General features: G+C 37.2%; 1 protein-coding gene across 2 annotated transcripts in view; it reads right to left on the bottom strand.

Annotated features, from left to right (window-relative positions):
• NCK2 (NCK adaptor protein 2) overlaps positions 1 to 18,018 on the bottom strand; it is an 86,415-nt gene that overhangs the window by 10,409 nt on the left and 57,988 nt on the right. For both annotated transcript variants that reach the window (XM_032100428.1, XM_032100427.1), the window contains one exon: positions 229 to 950. In XM_032100428.1, the coding sequence (XP_031956319.1) occupies positions 229 to 950 (722 nt within the window). The remainder of the gene's footprint in view (positions 1 to 228; positions 951 to 18,018) is intronic.

Below are 18,018 nucleotides of genomic sequence, written 5' to 3'. Positions count from 1 at the left end.
ATTAGTTAAAAAACCCCTGGATAACACAGATCACAGCTGTTAAATTTCAGTGTAAATGTCACTGCATTTCACTAACAGATCAATTTGCACAAGCAGGGAGGGTATTGGCTGGTAACGCTGACGCCCTGCTCGCTTCTTTATGGGTGAAAAGACAGGGACCCTGTTAAGTGCTGTGCTTGCTAACCCATGCATGGGGGGTTACAAACCTGTGGGCTGAGCACCACTTACCGAAGATTCACTATCTCTAACAAGGAAATCTCCTTCCACTCCCCTTTCGTTCAGGGCACATTCTGCTTGGTGCCGGGTAACGTTCCCATAATACCACTCTCTTCCAGCAAACCGTCCGGTAGAAGATGGTCCCGTGTAGCTTATCTGAGGCGGATGGGAAGTGTTCATGGTAGGACCATCACTAATGATTACTACATAGTTTTTAGGAACAAGACCGATTTGACCTCTGGAATTTTTACATTTCCACCATTCTGGGTCATTTTCTGGCTTTTCAATGACTTCCATCGTTTCCCCTTTTTCAAAATTGAGCTCTTCTTCTGTGACCGAGCTGAATGGGTACAGCGTCTGAACAATGTGGAGTACTTTGGTGCCCTGGCCGTTACTCATGGAAGCGCCTTTCCTTAGGCTGAGAAAGCTGGGTGAATCTGCAGTTGCCTCCTCAACCTCCTCTACCACATAGTTCGAAGGGAACCAGCCGATCTGTCCATTGTAGCTACCTCTCCACCAGCCGTCGCTGCACTTCTCCATGACAATCACTCGGGACCCTTTAACGAGGGACAGCTCATCCTCCCTCTCGGCGAGATAGGCAAATTTCACGTAGGCGGGAATGTTAAGATCATAAATCCGGTCGGCGCTGCTGCCGTTGGAAGGGTATTCTGCGTCTGTGCTGGGAGTGGGGGAGGCGTCTCTCGCACTCGTCTTTCTCTTGGTTTTTCCCAAGCCTGTTAAAGACAGAAATGTAAAGTGGTCACTTGGAATGCATGTCCCCAGACTGCAAACACTGGATTTGGTGACATACTGTACCCTCACTTCAACAACACTGCTAAATGAAGATCTCTCCTGTAACACTACATAGTCAGGAAATAGCAACACCTTTAAGAGATTCTTGTTAACATCCAGCTGATGCACCATTAGGCAAGGAGCAATTTGTGTTAGGATGACTTCTATTCTCTTCTCAGAAGTACCAGAGTTTAAACACACTTAAACACAGTGATTTCTCACTAGGAGAACAGCTAATCACTGAAACATTTCTGAGCTTGCTGTTATGTATCTTTAAATTCCAGCCAAATCACCATGCCTTTTAATTTTAGAGATGACTTCAATTTGGCTCAAACAAAAAGTGAAAGAAAATCTACAAAAATTAATGAGCAAATAAAAGCAATAGTTTCTCTGCAGATTGTTTTGCTCTCTTTGCTCTGGCAGTACCCAGGCAGGTACAGCTGCAATTCCTTCCAACTGCAACCCCCCATCCAAAATCCACAATTCTTTCACCTACATTTCATCACATACTGTAACAGCAGAAACCTGAGGATGAGGAAGAGCATTTGCATATGTTTCCCTATAATCTGTAAATTCTGATGTCCTGTCATGGCTTTAATTATAGTGTGAAATACAACACATAGAAGAAACAACAATAACATTGAACACATCGCTTTTTTTTTCTTACTTAGAGGAACCATACTAATGTCTGTTTACATACAGAAAAACTGCATAACACACGTGGTGCACTTTTCAAACTTTTGCAGCAACCCCTGCTTAAGCTTATATATAAACAAAATAATGATGTGAACAAGTAGCCCTCTCTTGTGACATTAAAAGTTCTGAAAACAAAAGATGATGTCTCAGTATAGCACAACCCAACAATACCCAAGATGTCATGCAAGGGACAGAAAGCAAAACCACCACAGAAAGAGGAGCATTTGTACTTTTCTCCATACTCCTAGAGCCTGGCTGGCAGATGAGAGATTTAGTTGAGACAACAGAGCACACATGCTGATTATGGAATACTTAATGGAAGAAAAATAAATAAAAGTACTTTTTTTTGTTTCTTCTAATAATCTCAAATAAGGAGATGTATGCTATTCCGTTTTCAACAATTCAGGCCTACTCAATCCAGCCACTCCACTGCTGGAGTGTGTTTTAATATATTTAACATAAGTATAGGTACTTGCATATACAATGGGGATCTTCAGCAAAGCTGTTTTTTCAGCACAAAACTTCATGCTTATTTCACATAGTCATCTGTACAGCACAGACTAACAGTGCACACATAACCATGCAGGGATCACTGTCTAGAAGGGTTAAATACATTAATTAATACATGGCCTTATGGTCTCAGAATATGGCAGAAAATTCTGATGATCCTAAAGTGTTTCCTGACCTTCCCCAGTAGTGCCTTGTTTCCTGCTGGAACCTGCTACATCTTAACGTAATCCTAACTATATCATTTCAGCCGAGAGCCTGTGGCTGCACTTTCAGGCAAAATGAGGGAGGGCAGCTTATTGTACTAGGGGAGACAATCACAGGAAAAGAGTGTCCAAGCAAGCACTAATCAGAAGCTGGTCAGGGTCTGATCTCTGCCAAGACTGGAAATTTTCATCAGTTTAGAGATCAGTTTTAACCAGAAAGGCAAGGATGTCTTGGAACTAATGAGCATTAAATTACAATGATATAAATAAACACAGCTTAAGGGTCATTCTGTTAAGAAAGGGGGGAAATTACTTGTTGTAACTTCATGGAAAGCAAGCAACTGTATTTCAATAGATTCACTCTACATAAAGCCCTCAACTGAGATTGAACCTTCCAGATTAAAAATTTAGGCTTCTTTCTGCACACTATGAAGATACACAGTACACTTCTTGGAATTACAGCGGAAGAACTAATAAAAAAAGCAGTAGATGATGAAATAGCTGGCCTAACTAGTTGAAACTCAGAGCACAGAGATAACGGTGAGAAACGGGGATGTAATGTGCGAAGAAAATGCCATAAACTGAATTATCTAGAGAAAAAAATGTTGACAAACAGGTAAAACCCCAAAATTTCTCAAAAAAACCCACTGAAATCTGATAAAGGTATCTAAATATTTAGGGAAAAATTATCATTCAAGCACTTTCTTTCATTTGGAGTTTCATAAATTCCCTCTTTTTTCAAAAACCTTCCAATGGTGCATCTGACATTTCAAATGTTGCTTCCTATCCTCCCCATTAAACACAAGTCATTACAAATGCAGAAAAATTTAAGAAAAAAAAGAAACATAAAGTTTTTATCAATAAAGACAACTGGAGTTCTTTAGTTTAAGCTTAACATTTCATGTGAACAAACTTTTTAAGGCTGACAGCGTGGTAATGATTAACCTTTTGCAACAGCAGCAATGTGCACCAAAGACTTTCCAGTTGGTTTGACCAAAGGAACAAACTATACAGAGACCCATCTGCAGTCAGGCACAGTGAAGGGCACGCACATTATCTAACAATCATTTTTTATGTGAGGTTGCAACATTCATAACTGCGTCCATGACTGAAGAGGAAACAAGTTGTTCCAAGAGCAGAATGCAGAAAATCTGTTCCTGTTTTTCTCCTTATACCTCCTGCTGAGCTATTCCTCCTCTGCCTCCCCCATCTCCTGCAGCATTCACAAAAAGTCCCCCTACTGTATGACAGCTTTCACATCCCCAGGTCCTTCTCATATCTCTAGCTCCCATCTCCAAAATGCCTTCAAAGCATACTCATCTCCCCTGGTGCTGCCATCCTCCCTGCCTTTGTCGGGCTGGCCAGCCAAGCACAATGCCTGGTGCTCCACTGCCTTTCAGCCCTGCCTGGACTGAGCTAAGAGATAGGGTTGCTCTGGCTTCTCCTCCAGTGAGGGACACTAGCAATGACTCTCCCAGGCACAGACTTGGAGAAAACTTAGTTAGTTTATCTCTGCCAGTCTGTCAAGTTTGACTAAAATTGGCTGAGTTATCAAGGATGGACAGATGGACGGACTATGACAGCTGACTGTGACAGCATGACTAGTGCAAGCTTCATTTCCTTAGGAAACAAGTCTAAAAATACAGTTTAGTAGGATGGCTTGTCATAGCTAAGCAAGAATAAAGTTAGGACAATTATAAACTTTGTATATACAATCTATAACAAAAACCACAACTCCATTAAAAAAAAGTACAATCTACATGAGTCATCTCTAGAAGAGTAAACACTACCATTACTCACTACGAACAGAAATGTTCACTTACTACTGTTCGTAAGGGGATCGCTATTCTTATGTCCAAATGGAATGAAATCCATATAAAGGATTTAATGGAAAACAAAACATTCAAGCACTTCAGGAGTCACATGTAGAAAAGTTGAACATACTTGCCATCGCAGTGATAGTTTTGGCATTTTTTATTGGCTTTGTTCTAATGAAAACCTATCTACTAATGAAATACAACTGTGCTCCTCCTATTCTGACTTGCTGGTTACAGTTCACCTGAAGCCATAATCCTTTGTAAAACAGTTGTAAGGAGTAATCTAAAGCAAGAGATTAGCTTTCAAGTGAGAGGAATAGTGTGGAAGGAAAAGAAATATTGCAAAGCAGCAGAAAGCCTGTTTTGTTACTGCAATTTGTAGGAAGTAACACTATTCACAATTTACAAGTAACCTACAGTAAATTAGTTCATTTTCACTCTTATAAATACATTGCCAAGTGATGTGAGCAGGTATAATTTTTAGGAAATACTACTGAGACAAAGAAAGAGAATCAACTGGTTAACATCATTTCCAGAGAAGGGACCCACTGCAAATCCTCCTCTCTGAAGTGAAAGTAATCCTCTGGTCCCACAGTTAGTCCTAGGGAAACTCAGAAACGTGCCTGTCGCATCACTTTGTGCTGTCTTCCTTTCCTAGCTCAGCTGCAGCTCTAAAGAATAGCTTGTTTTTTGAGCAGCAGGCTGAAGACCAGTTTCCTATGAATTTGCTTCCTGTCACTTAAGTTTCCATTGTGCAAGCACCCCTTCACGACCAGCTTGTCCCTGAGACAGCCTTTCCATTGTACCGACAAGGTCCTTGAGCTTGCACCTCCAATTCCCTCTCCCCACAGCACTTCCAGCCTTCCCACCTCATCCTCCTTAGACTTGTGTAGGAAATGTCTTGAGCTCCCCCAGACCCCAAAGCTCGAAGTGGTGGAATTTCCTTCTGGTCAGTCTCCTTTGGCCCGATGCTGAGACAGTGCCAGTTCCCCTACTCCTACATGTGTCTCCTGCCATGCTGGCCACACTCCTGGACCAAAGCTTGGCTGCCTGTCAGACAGCACAGATGCCCCAACTGCCCAGCCTTCTCCTGCTAAAACTAAAAGGAATTCTCTCTCTCTCTCCTGCCTTCAGTGATGGCACTGAAACAAGGCTGCAGAGCTACAAGCTCTACAAAAATTGGTTCCTAGCATAAACAAGTTTAACACTTGCATAGAAAGGGACTTTTTTTGCCACTGGTAAAAGTTTGTATTCCATTTGCTAATTATGGTTTAGTACTCCACACTACTAGAAAAAGCCTATTTACAAAACAGACAACCTCCTAATTTCACGAAGTTTTATTTGACAAGTCTTTCCATGTTCCTGCAAGCTGGTATCCTCGTCTGAAACTGATGAGTGACCACATTTTGTATTTTAACTGCATTTGATAATCTCCAGAGATGAAAGAGTATTTCCACAGGCTTATCCATATGGTTATTACGTTCTGCTTAAGATTAACCAAACGTTAAAGGTATATGCAGTCAAATTCTCTAGCATCCCCTTCCCAAGACTTCTCCCTAAATTTGTAAAATCTCATATGTAGCTTAACTTTAGACTAAATGCAGTTGCATTTCTTTTTTAAAGGAATTTTAAGTTGATTTGATACCTGACTTTTTCTAAAGTTGATTTGATATTACTGTCTTTTGATTTGATATTAGTGTCTTTTCCATTCTTCCATCTTCTGTATACAAAAAACATTATTCAGTATCAAATGACAGTTTTTGAGAAACTACCGGCAAGTGAAATTAGTGTCATCTGAATTCTCCCAATCTACCTTTTCTAAAATATTCTCTGATTTTAACACATACATTTAATACATAAATGATGAGCAAAAATATTTTTTGCAGCTTACCTGCACATCAAATCAAAATCACAGGACAAAAAAAAGCCAAAAACCCTTTCAGAAAAATGTTCTAATACAAGAAAACTATTGCTTTGAGAAATCCTAAGTGTAAATTTCCAAAACAGAATTCCTCAACTCAGAACTCAATGAAAAAGATCATACCACTAAATATAATAGATACAACTCCTTAAGAATCCTCCAATAACTTCTTATTCAAATATCAAGAACAATTAAGGATGGACACTCTCCTCCAAAAGTGACCTTTAAGTTATAGAGTACACTGCAAAACCAACAAAAGTGTCTCAATACAACTGAGTTTTGAAAACTACTTTCTCTTTAAGGCACTAGAGTTCTACTAAGTGGTGTTCTTCAAATATCCTGTATCAGTGTTGGAGAAGACAGTTTTAAGTCTAAATATGCAGCTGGAAATATAAAAATGAATGCTGCTGAGTAAAGCTGTTAGTTCTCCCCACAGCAATTAGAAAGCCAACTATTTGTACATTTTCACCTATTTCTGTATTTACATATCTTAATAGATTTTTTTATCATAACAAGTCGGAACTAATTTTTCTATCATGTATTAAACACTTTATGTTTGAAATTGGTTTCCCATCAGTTATTATATATTACTACAAAGCTGTAAGTTGGCAAAAAAAGTAACTTGACCAAGATAAGAGTAAAAGAGATATCTTGAATTAATAGTGCATCAAATACCAAGAAGTACTCTCTTTTATAATCTATTTACAAATACAACAAGCTTTTTCTCAATTAAAAAACTAAATTGTGCTGTATCACCAAGCAAAAACACAGAAAATTATACTAGAGCTGAAAAGGACACATGTACACCCACAACTCTCACACAGGCTGTCAAAGCATGGGTTTAAAACTTAACAGAATACTTGAAAATTTATTTATAGGAAAAAAAAATTTAAAAAAAGATCTTTCATTGGAAATAGGAATTATCCAGTAACTCTTTTTTTTTTTAATATTACTGACCATTATCCTCCGAATTAAAAAAACAACAGCAACAAAAAAACTAACAACAAAACAACCCAAAACAACAAAGCTATTACTTGTAAAAATTTTCATACAAATTTTAATGCATTTTAATTTAGGTACCCTCCCTCTAGAGTAAAATGCTTTTAACAGTCCCACTTGCTTTATGGCTATAAAAAAACCCCAAAGAACTCCATAAAATCATAGAAGCCACACAAAGAACATGAGTACAGTACATTTTTAATGGAAATATTTTAATTTTAACCAGTTTTTTTATAGTAATGGGTTTTGTTCTTTAAAAGTAACCCCATTACAATTCGAACTGAAACAAAGCACTCCAGAGTGCCTTATTATTATATTTTAAAACAACTTCCATTAAAGAGCTGAAAGGTTCAAGATAACAAGTTTGAGGCTATAAACTTCAGGGGAAGTCAAATTAACTAGAACTCCCAATAAAAATACCTAGAGCAAAAAAAAATTTCTTTTAAATAATTTCTGCTGATTTCAGACAGTTATATAAAAAGTTAAGAAAGAAATTTCAGCTGAAATTGAGATATGTTTTAGTACCCCCAAACATTAAATCACATTTTACAGAACACCTCTCCTTGTTTTAAAAATTTTCAAAGACAAGGCAACCAGAAATTTTCATTCAATTTACTAATCAAGTGTTTCTGTAAGATGCAGCAGAAACAAGAAAATTCCAAAACGCATTTTTATTTAGAAGTAATATTTAACATTTTAGCCAATTAACATTTTTCTTGTTTATTCTAATAAAATTCCAATTCCATCTGACTTCATATAGATGTAGTTAAAAACAATGATCCTTTCTTGTTTAACAAATGTTATTAATCTCTGAATACTGTGACAATGACTTATATTGCATATTAATGCATACAGTTAATAAGTGTGCAAAGTGTACAGTGTCTGTTTTAAAAGAAACCAAAAATTGCACTAAGAAAGAAGCAATTAACTTTTCAGGGAAATTCTTCAGAAAAAACCCCACCATAATGCAGTGTAAATTAAGGAATTCATTCACTCAGTACAGAGATAAACACAACTTCTTGACAGCTGGAATATTCAAAACAGACATTCATTTAGTTTTGTTATTTATTATCGCTTTTATAATTTCAAATTAACTTGTCTTTGCTTCTTTATTACTAAGGAATTCAGCAGACTAAAGTTTCTTCTGTTACACAGAAAGAAAAACCAAACATTTCTGCACATTTTCAGACTGCAACCTCCCACTCCTTCTTCTCCCCCTGCACCTACACGTCCAGTTTCCAAGAAAATGTTCAAAGGCCAAGATCCATATGGGGTAGTCAGTGTTTTAGAAGCAACATATCCATCAACAGCACTCTTTAAAGGACACTGCTATAAATTCCAGAAATCTTCAACTGCATTTGTGATCCAGAAATGAAGCTTTACAGCTCAATTAATGACTTTTTGTATCTTCTCGAAGAAGCTCAATATCAAAAAAGCCACACTAGAACAAATCAGAAAATGGAAACTCTTCTCTAAATGTCAAAGTGAAACTCTGACATTTCGACAACCAGGCTGCTTTATCACTGCTTTTCAAATACAGGAAAAAGTAGTGTCAAAGTTTTCCATGCATCAAACACTATTCGGTCTGGAGGCTTCTGTAAAGAAATCGACTCAACAACTATGTTAAAAACAACTACTGCATTAATTGTTGTAATTTACATTGTGCTACACATGCCTATCTGTTATTAAGAAAGGTACACTCAAATTCCAGCATCAGATACTGAGTTTTCTATACCCAGAGCATTTTAGAGCAAAAGGTTAAAATTATAAAGATGTAATACAGGGACGTATGTGGACAGAGACAAACATGCGATCTGGAGGCTTCCATAAACTGACGCATGTATGTTCCTACCCCAGTGGCAAGATGAAGTAGAAGACTTGCTAGGCAAATTTAAGTGGTCTTGGGATTTTAAACACTCTATATAATAGGAAAATGGCTGTCTTGGTCTCAAATAGAAGGTATATAAAATGAATGGGGTTTCTCAAGGCCCACCATTCCAATTTCTCTCTACATATTTAAATTGAAGCTTGCTGGCTTTAAATACGCAGTCTCTGCTTTCAAATACAATAAAAATATTTCTACCTAATTTGTAATCTTATAAATGATGCTATCTTGATTTTGTAGGATGTCCTGATGAGAGAATATAACCAGAACTACCTTAAATCTAAGGCAGCCCTATAATTCTAAGAACATTATTTATAAAGTGTGGAGAGAAGGCACAGTAGCTCTGTAGGACTTCCCATTGCTTTCCATTCCCTTGATGTAGGGAGGGAAAGCTAAATACTATTTTGCCTCTCCTTCACAAAGACTAACAGAGGATATTGACAAATAAATCACTAATATGCATGAGATGCTCCGAACTGTCTACCTCAATATATACTCCTGTCCCTCAGAAAGTATATCATAGCTTACATTCCCTCTCCCCTTCCAGCACTAGCTGGGAAGATGATCTATACTTAGCTATCTCACATTTATATGAAGTAAAAGAGGTGCACAGGGCAACCCAGGATATAAACTGGACTTCCTAACACAAACCTGCTCAATTAAAAAGAAATTGGAAAAAAAAATCCAGCAAGTACAAAGTAGACTATCCTGAATGCAAGATGACAACCCTCCAATTTAAAAGCATTCCAAATAACCAAGATGGAATCATTCCATTTTAGCTCTAACTTAGTCTTTTCACTTCTTGTATGCTCTTAATTCTGTACCTGAAAAGCAAAGATGTAATAGATGTTACAGAAAGGGACTGAAGCTCAGATCACCAAGCCCAAACCTGAACAGAGAAACTACAAAACAACAATTATACAGCTCCTCAACTGAAAGAAATGCATTAGAGGACAATGATCCAAATACTGACTAAAGGGCAGTATGTCAGCATCAAAAAGCTCAAGACAGTCCCTCCTGAAAGTACAACAGTCATCTACTCTTTGAGCTTACTGCGTTTTATTCCAGTTGACCCATACCAATACCAAGGATGATGTAAAGCCTTAGTAATTCTACCATAAGACCAGAATGCCCATGTTATACTATACTAATGTTTTTGAAAATTAAGTAAGGGTTACAAAATAATACAAGATGTTTATTACTTTTTTTGGTTTAGAAACCTCAAAATCCTTAGAAGCCTGTCATAGATACTGCAGTTTTCTTGTAAGCTCCTTTTAGGAAGGGGAAAGCAAACTAAATGCCATCTTTTCTGTACTAACTTCCTCTCTGAATTTCAATGCATGTAGCTCCATTAATCAAGGGCTCTCGGGTTATTTGCAATTACATACACAAAACCAGGCCTCTCCATCTCTGAAGGGGAAGTAACAGGATGAAATGGCTCACTTAACAAAGCAGCCCATCTCCTCTGAGGTTTAGTCCTCACAGCCAAAACACAAAACCCCATAACTCACACAGAAAACGAACCTTTTTCTTTTGTAGATTTAAGCTCAATAACTATAGAGTAATAATAAAGTAATAAATGTACCTCTAGTCCTGGAGAACATTTTCCTGAATGAACGATTAAAAAAATATCTTACAGGTTGATTAGTAAACTGGTAGAGCCCATATACAAGAAGAATGACATTTTTACTACATCAAAATACATTTTCCCTTTCTTTTCTCTTTCACTTTCCATTTTCTTTAATTTACAAAATCCCAAAGGATTTTGTAAAATGCAAACAGGAGTGATGGCAATGATTGCATACAATTTAGACAGTCTACAGCCTAAGTCCTAAATCAATTTCTAGTGCAAAATACAGCTACAAATAGTCATGCATTAGAAAGAACACCCCTAAATGTCCACCTGAGCTGCCCAGCCATTAAGAGAGGTGTCTGTCCAAATGCACTTGCTAAGACCACAAAAATGACTTGTCAGTAAACACGTTCCCCACTGAAGCAACTCTCAAAAAACATATGTTTATATGTTTCCCCTTAAAGCAACAGAGGTGGGCATTCTCTCCAGCATAGCAGCTTTGTGCTTTATGTCTGCATACATTGAATGCATGTCAATTCCTGCTTTATGGACAGACTCCACAAAGCATAACACTTTTGAGACTCAGAAAATGGAAGGAAACCTTCCCTTACACACTCTAAGGCAAAGTCCAATTTCTTTTGGTGTGACTGCTAATTTACAAACTCTGTTCGTGTCGTATGAGAACGTGTCACAGTAGCCACATATTGTTCAGGTCTTCCAAACACCTGAGAAACAGAAAACAATGGAACTGAAGTGGAAACACGCAGAGAAAAAGAAACAAGTTAATACTTCAAAATATCCTGGAATATTAAACCTCAAGACAGCCCAAGGCCACCAAAAAAAGAAAAAAAAAAGAGAGAGAGATCCATCTGGTAATACTGAAAGAATTACTTAGGGTTTCATATTGAAGGAAATAGCCACATCTGAAGGAAAATAATTCCCTGATGATTCTAAGGTGGGAGAAAGCACAGCCACTGTCACCTCTGTATTGAAAAATCTCTTGTCCTTTGAGTCACTAGAATTCCTTGGAAAATGGTGTCCCTGAGAGTACACACACAGGCTCTTGATTTTTGCCAGTTACCTTAGCTTGGTCTTTAGAACGCTGACCCAGCTCCACACACCGAACAAGGTGCACAATACCTCCAATACCTCAGCTATTGTCATCTGGATCTTCGCTCTGCTACCACCTTCATGTGCTAAGACATGAAGCCAAAGGGGAGGGCAGTATGCAGAGCACACAAATACATGTACCCCCACAAATATGTACTTATGGAAAAAGCCTGACCCAGGCAGATAGGTGCAATGCAGTGACCCACACACTGCGGCCCCAGTTCTGCTGCCTCAGCCAACTTCAGTTCTCCCAGGAACCTGAGGGAAAGGAAGACAGAAGGGAACACAATGCAATGAATCTAGGACAAGACAGTACTTGGAAAAAAACATACTCTATTTTCACTGGTTCAGAAGAGACATAATTAGCAGAGTGCCTAAAGTATTTTATTCTATGTAAAAAATGAAACATCAAAAGAGTTGAGGGTTCAGACACAAACTTTTAATGCTAAGAAAGTAAAAGACTGCCTCCACAGCTGGAACAGGGCATAGGAAGAGCTACTGGCAATGGAGTGACTCTAATAGTGAGCTGTGAAACTACCTTGGGAGCTAAGTTTTGGGCTTGCTCTAAGGCCAGACATTACAGGTTGAAATATAACTGGCTCAGAGAGGGACAAAACCAAGGATCCTCCAAGGTGACAACTGAGGGAGATAATACCAAAGACATCAGTACACACAGCCACATTGAATTAAGGTGATCCTTTTATCTTTTCACACATAATTATGAATAAAGTCTCATTCTTCGACCTGTAAATGTCAATGTACCTCCAAGCACACACACACATTCTGCATGGGAAAGGGGGGGAAAAAAGTATACCTATTAGATAAAACTTCTAACACAATACAAAGAATAAATTTATTCATTCAATATAGACAAAAATAGGAGGATTTCTTTATGCCTTCAGCCTTGCAACATTTTACTGCAGCCATCACAGTAGAAAAATCTGCTGAAAGGTAGCACACATCACGGTTTCCATTATATATTTGTTTTAAATTCTTGGAGCAGCACATCCTTCAAATAATCTACCACAATAAATAATCTACCCCAATAAAGCTAAAACTTCAATACATGAAATTGTAAATAGAAAAAAGCAAACTTCCGAACCATTACAAGCTAGCCCCGCAAGAAGCTTCAGGTTCTGCATTCACTGCTGCTTTTGGCTTTTCACTTTGGTGCAGATAAAGGGCCTAGTGCATACATCCAGCAGAGAAACTTTTATCAAGCAAGAAAAGAAGAATTATTCTGTACCTTGAGTTCTCCAGAATATTCACCAAAATTTTTTGCTTTCAGCTCTTTAAAAGGCATGAAATTTTGTGTTTAATTTTCATTGGGGTTTTTTGTTGTGGTTTTGTTTGTTTGTTTGTTTTGCATTAGTCTGCTCTGCAACTTCAGATTTTTTCCTTTTCAAGCAGATGTTTCTTCAGAAATTACAACACAGGATTTTTTAGAAAGTCTAATTTTAGTTCCATGAAGTAGAGACTTGGATTCCTTTAATGTTACTTTCAGTGGACACAGTTGATATGCATATTAAAATTATTTAAATATTTACAGGTGTACAAAAGGTCCAAAACCATAAATTTCCGAGTTATGTTTCGCATTCTAGATAAATATTTTAACATGTTATAGTAATGCTAATTCAAAATTAATATACTTTTTGCCATTATATATCTCATTGATAGTGAGAAAGCAGACCCTACCCTGTTATCAGTATGTTCGTGTCACTTTCCACATGCAAAACTACTGTTATTGAGCGTGTCTCCATATTTTTGAAGATCATCAATAAAGTGAAACTGCTGCTTTAAGTCCAGGTTTTAATGATCATGAGGCAGATATATTTCCAGAAAGCAGCAAAGCATTTGAATTACTTATTATACAAATCATCTGCTACCACTCCAGTGGCATCAGCACTGCCAGCACCTAATGCCACATGCTCTAGATGGGAATGGAAGAAATCTCTTCCCTTCGTTTGAAATCATTGTGAACATCTCTCATTTCTCCGTTCTCAGCAATCTACGTAACCACAATGATTACTGTGAATATGGAAGAAATGCAATTGTTCCAGCTTTTTTTTCCCCCCTGAAACTAAAGACACAACACCTAAAAGGAGTTCCCATCACTTCTCTCACTACCACAAAACCATGTTACTCAATTTCATCCCTGGTAAAGAGTCACCACTGTTGCCACACTGTCTCACTAACAAACATGCTTATTTTGAGCAATGCAAGTACAAAGCAGCATAAAGCACAGCAGAGAAAGTGCTTTTGTTGAACAATTTCAACCATGAAACGAGCTATTCTAGGATTCTAGGAAACTGAGCAAGAATTTGTGCTGTATATAAACACTTCCACTACTTCCTCTCCCTAAATTTGAACTTAAATTCCTGTATGCCAACTCCTTTAAAGTGCAAATAGAGATAACTTACCCTCATCCAATCCTCCAAGAGACACAACGGACATGCCACTACTGTCATGCCTACATTTTCTGACAAGCTAGAAAGCTTCAAAGCAACAATAAGCGACACAGAAAAAAATACTTTTATTTTTGCTGAATTCCTATGAGGGGATTGATTTTATTCTAATTTCAGCTAGAGGTATTTGGCTAAACAAAAACTTCATATAATTCCTTCTTAGGAATTTTTATATGTGATAAATAATTTGAAAAGTAGCTATATACCGCAGGAAGTTATTTATTTTTTTAAAATCAGCTTTATTAAATGTTGGTTTTTGAATGGAAAGACTACCACTTCTTACAGGTCTGTGACAAGGAAGGCAAAAAACATTGAGAGCTTGAAGTTCTAAAGAGATTAAAATAACTTCTGTTTGTCTTGTAAGGTAGACCTGTTTTTATTAACATAAGCTGTATAAGGCTTAAGAGGCTGTACTATACAACAGTGTACTTATTATACAGTGATACCATATTTATTTTTATTTCCACCATTCTTTCATTCTGTAGCAAATTTTACACCCTTATGGTGTCCCGAGAAGACCAGAATTGGAAATAACTAAGTAAGAACTAACAGAAATATTCTCAAACTGTTACTTGGTCATATTACGAATTTAATGTGCTTTCTGTGATCTTGCAGCTCATGAGGCTCAGGCAGGTCACTGATAAACAAACAAAATCATCAGGCAGAGAATACGGAAGACTCAATTTAGTGCTCTGACTGTGCCAAAAATACTGTGCATACTACTTATTATTACACTTTTAAAAACTAGTGTGGAAGAACTGGAAAACTTCCAGCTAAAACTCACAACATTAGAGTCACATAAGTAACTTTTACCAGTGAAAGACTTTAGTAATCACATTTCAATATTTAAAACAAGATTTAGAAGCAATCTGATTAATGTCAAAATAGCACCTTATACAATTAAATCTACCACATGTACCACATCAGAACTACCAAAATCAGATCACTAAGATATTTTTAAAAAGAAAAAAAATCCTCAAAACCAAAGCAAACAAGCAAAAAAATAAAATAAAGGCCAATAACACACACACCAGAACTTAAAGGTTGATAATTTAATTGGAGAATGAGATTTCATAACCATGTTATACAGAACTATGGTGGTAATGGTTTAAATCCAAGTTGAAATATTTCTATGTAAAAAGGAAGTATACCAAGTCTCTTAATCAACAGTAAAGAGGAACAGTTTTCCCAGTTTTCCATTGCTAATGAAAATATTGCATTAAAGAATGACCAATTCCTCATTTCTGCCTCTTACTAGGCAGTGACACTGCAAAGAAAAAAGAGCTAACTTCCTGGTCAATTTCCAAAAGAGCACCAAGAAAGTGGTACTAAGTACCTCTAAAATGGGAAAATATGAAGTTATAAATTTGAAAAAACCCCCAGCATTTTCATTAAAATAACTGGGGAGAGGGGGGAGATATAAAACTGTTAATTTCTGGAAGTGCCAGTATATATGGCATTCAGGGACTGCTGCACAGATCTACAGATTGACCCACGCAGACACACACCCCAGGGTTGACAAACACAGGAAATACTCCTGAAGTATTTCTGAAATAATGTGCTAGGATCACCGATGCAAGCAAGGACTGGCTTCTCTATACTACACCTCGCTTAGCAATTCTTACTTTCCAAATCTGGCACACTGAGTGAATTAAAACTAAAAAGTTACTGAAAAGTTTTGCAGACTTCCAGAAGCTTAATAAAGGAGCTATTTAAAAAGTCTCTCATGCAACTCAAACATCTCTGTAAAACGTTATCAAGGTTACTGTTACTTGCCGTCACCACCAAAACTCATCCATTTCTATTGTTCCTACAGATTTGCAAACACCTCTCCTGTATTCTTGCTGTCCAATCTCTCTTTCCATACACCTTTTATTAAACCTTTTTCTTTTGCAGGACATCTGTTCAAAAACCCACACCAAGAACAGAGTAGAAATGTCCTCAAGGTTTCTTATGTAGTTGTTCACTAAAGGGAACAAGACCAGAAACCTGTAAGAAAAGCCTACATGCAGTGCTGGTTGTGAAGCAAAACCAGTAACATTCAGAAAATCATGGATTCCCATGAAAATGGCATCCTGCTGCTGGATCACACGCTTCAGTCACTCATGGCACGCTGCTGCCTGGGGAGTTGTGCTGCTGCCAGGAAAATGACTTGCAAAGGGATGGAAAAAATGTAGAAGTTTCATTTTGAGTACACAAACAACTGACTTCTCAATTATTTTGGCTTCCTTTAGATAAGGTTTCTGTTTGGCATGACAGAGACAAGCCAGCAGGCATAGATCATCTTTGCTGCAGAAGGGGAAACCCATGGAGTTACACTCAGAGGCAGCTCTGGGGGTGGTGCTGGCAAACACCCACTCCAACCAAATGGATATGGGAATTCCTTTCCACCCCCCAGCACATGGGAAGAATAATATTACAGAAAATTACGGTTTAAAAGATGCATGCTGGAGGTCTCTTGCTTAGTAAGACTTATTCAAAATGTATAAAAATTACCCTCCCTGCAAAAGAAATAATGTAAAAGGAAACTATTTTAAACTTCATTATAATGAAGATGAAATTTTAATCACAGGCATGGAAGTTGGCTTTTGCCTTAAGAATAGTAATAATTACCAGATTTCATTCAATATGAGCAAACAGAAGACAGCAATTTGAAATGGCCAAATTACCGTTTTTACTTGCAGTATCACTCAGCTAAGACAAAAAAGGGGAATGAGAAGATGAATCATTTAAAATACTCAATAGGTGGCCTATACACTGTATTTCCATAATTAAAACTAGGCCATTGTTGCTGAGTATTCATTAGACTTCACTCAAGAAAGAGATTTAAGAAGACACAAGTAGTATATATCAAACAGAAAAATGACAAAACCAGACATCCATCAATAAAAGAATGACAAGACTCAAAGTTTCTTCAAGTAATTTAAGGAAAGTTAAAAGTCACAGAAAATTCCCTAATGTCCGGACTAAAAGAAGATTCAGTAGAATAGAGCAAGCCCTTAAAAAGGCAAAGACAAAGTGAACCGTGTAGAAAAGGCTATTGTTTTGTAAAAAGGCATAGGATGATTCAAAAATATCTCTTCAGAAATTTCTGGGGGTCATTTGAGATTTTGGGTGAGCTGTTTTTTAGTTCACAAGGAACTGCTTTAATGAACATATGCTAAACAAGCATTAATCAGCATTTTAATAAGCACCCAACACATTTAGGAGAGCTGTCTCTGAACACATTTTATTTGATATTCTTTTCAAAAAAATACTGAAACAAAATAGAAATTCAAGAAGAGTTAAGACACTGCTAAAAATGGGCTGATATTTTAAAACATCAAGCTGCCTATTCTAGGTACCCACATGTCCATTAACCTTCCAGCAACCCCAAGCCAAAAAACAATAAAGCTGATAGGACTCTATTAATAAAATATTCAAGGGGTGAGATATAATTAATGACAGTCAACAGTTCTGGGAAAATTAGTTTTTAGTATCAAACAGGCATGACTTCATTCTCTGATGAGATTATAAGTTTTCCAGATAAAGGCAACTTCAAAAAGGTAGTAAACTTTCGTGGTGTACTTTGGCTTTTGTGTACAAGACATCAACATAGTGGGATAAAATTTCATTAGAACACAGACTGCCAAAGATGAACAACTATTCAGATGATGCCTCTTCAACAGCAAACGAGGGGAACTACTAATTAAATAGTTATAGCTTCTATGGGCCTGCCACAATTTGAACTATGGCTGTCACTTTTCATATTTATTGAATATAAAAGTATAAATCAAGCACCGGTAATTACTGTGGATAAGCACAAGAGTGGCAGATAGCCACAGGTAATCA

Source organism: Corvus moneduloides, chromosome 2 (genome assembly GCF_009650955.1).
Source record: "Corvus moneduloides isolate bCorMon1 chromosome 2, bCorMon1.pri, whole genome shotgun sequence".
Lineage (NCBI taxonomy): Eukaryota > Metazoa > Chordata > Aves > Passeriformes > Corvidae > Corvus > Corvus moneduloides.
The sequence above is the reverse complement of the archived record's forward strand: the minus strand, read 5'-3'. Positions and strand labels throughout refer to the sequence as shown.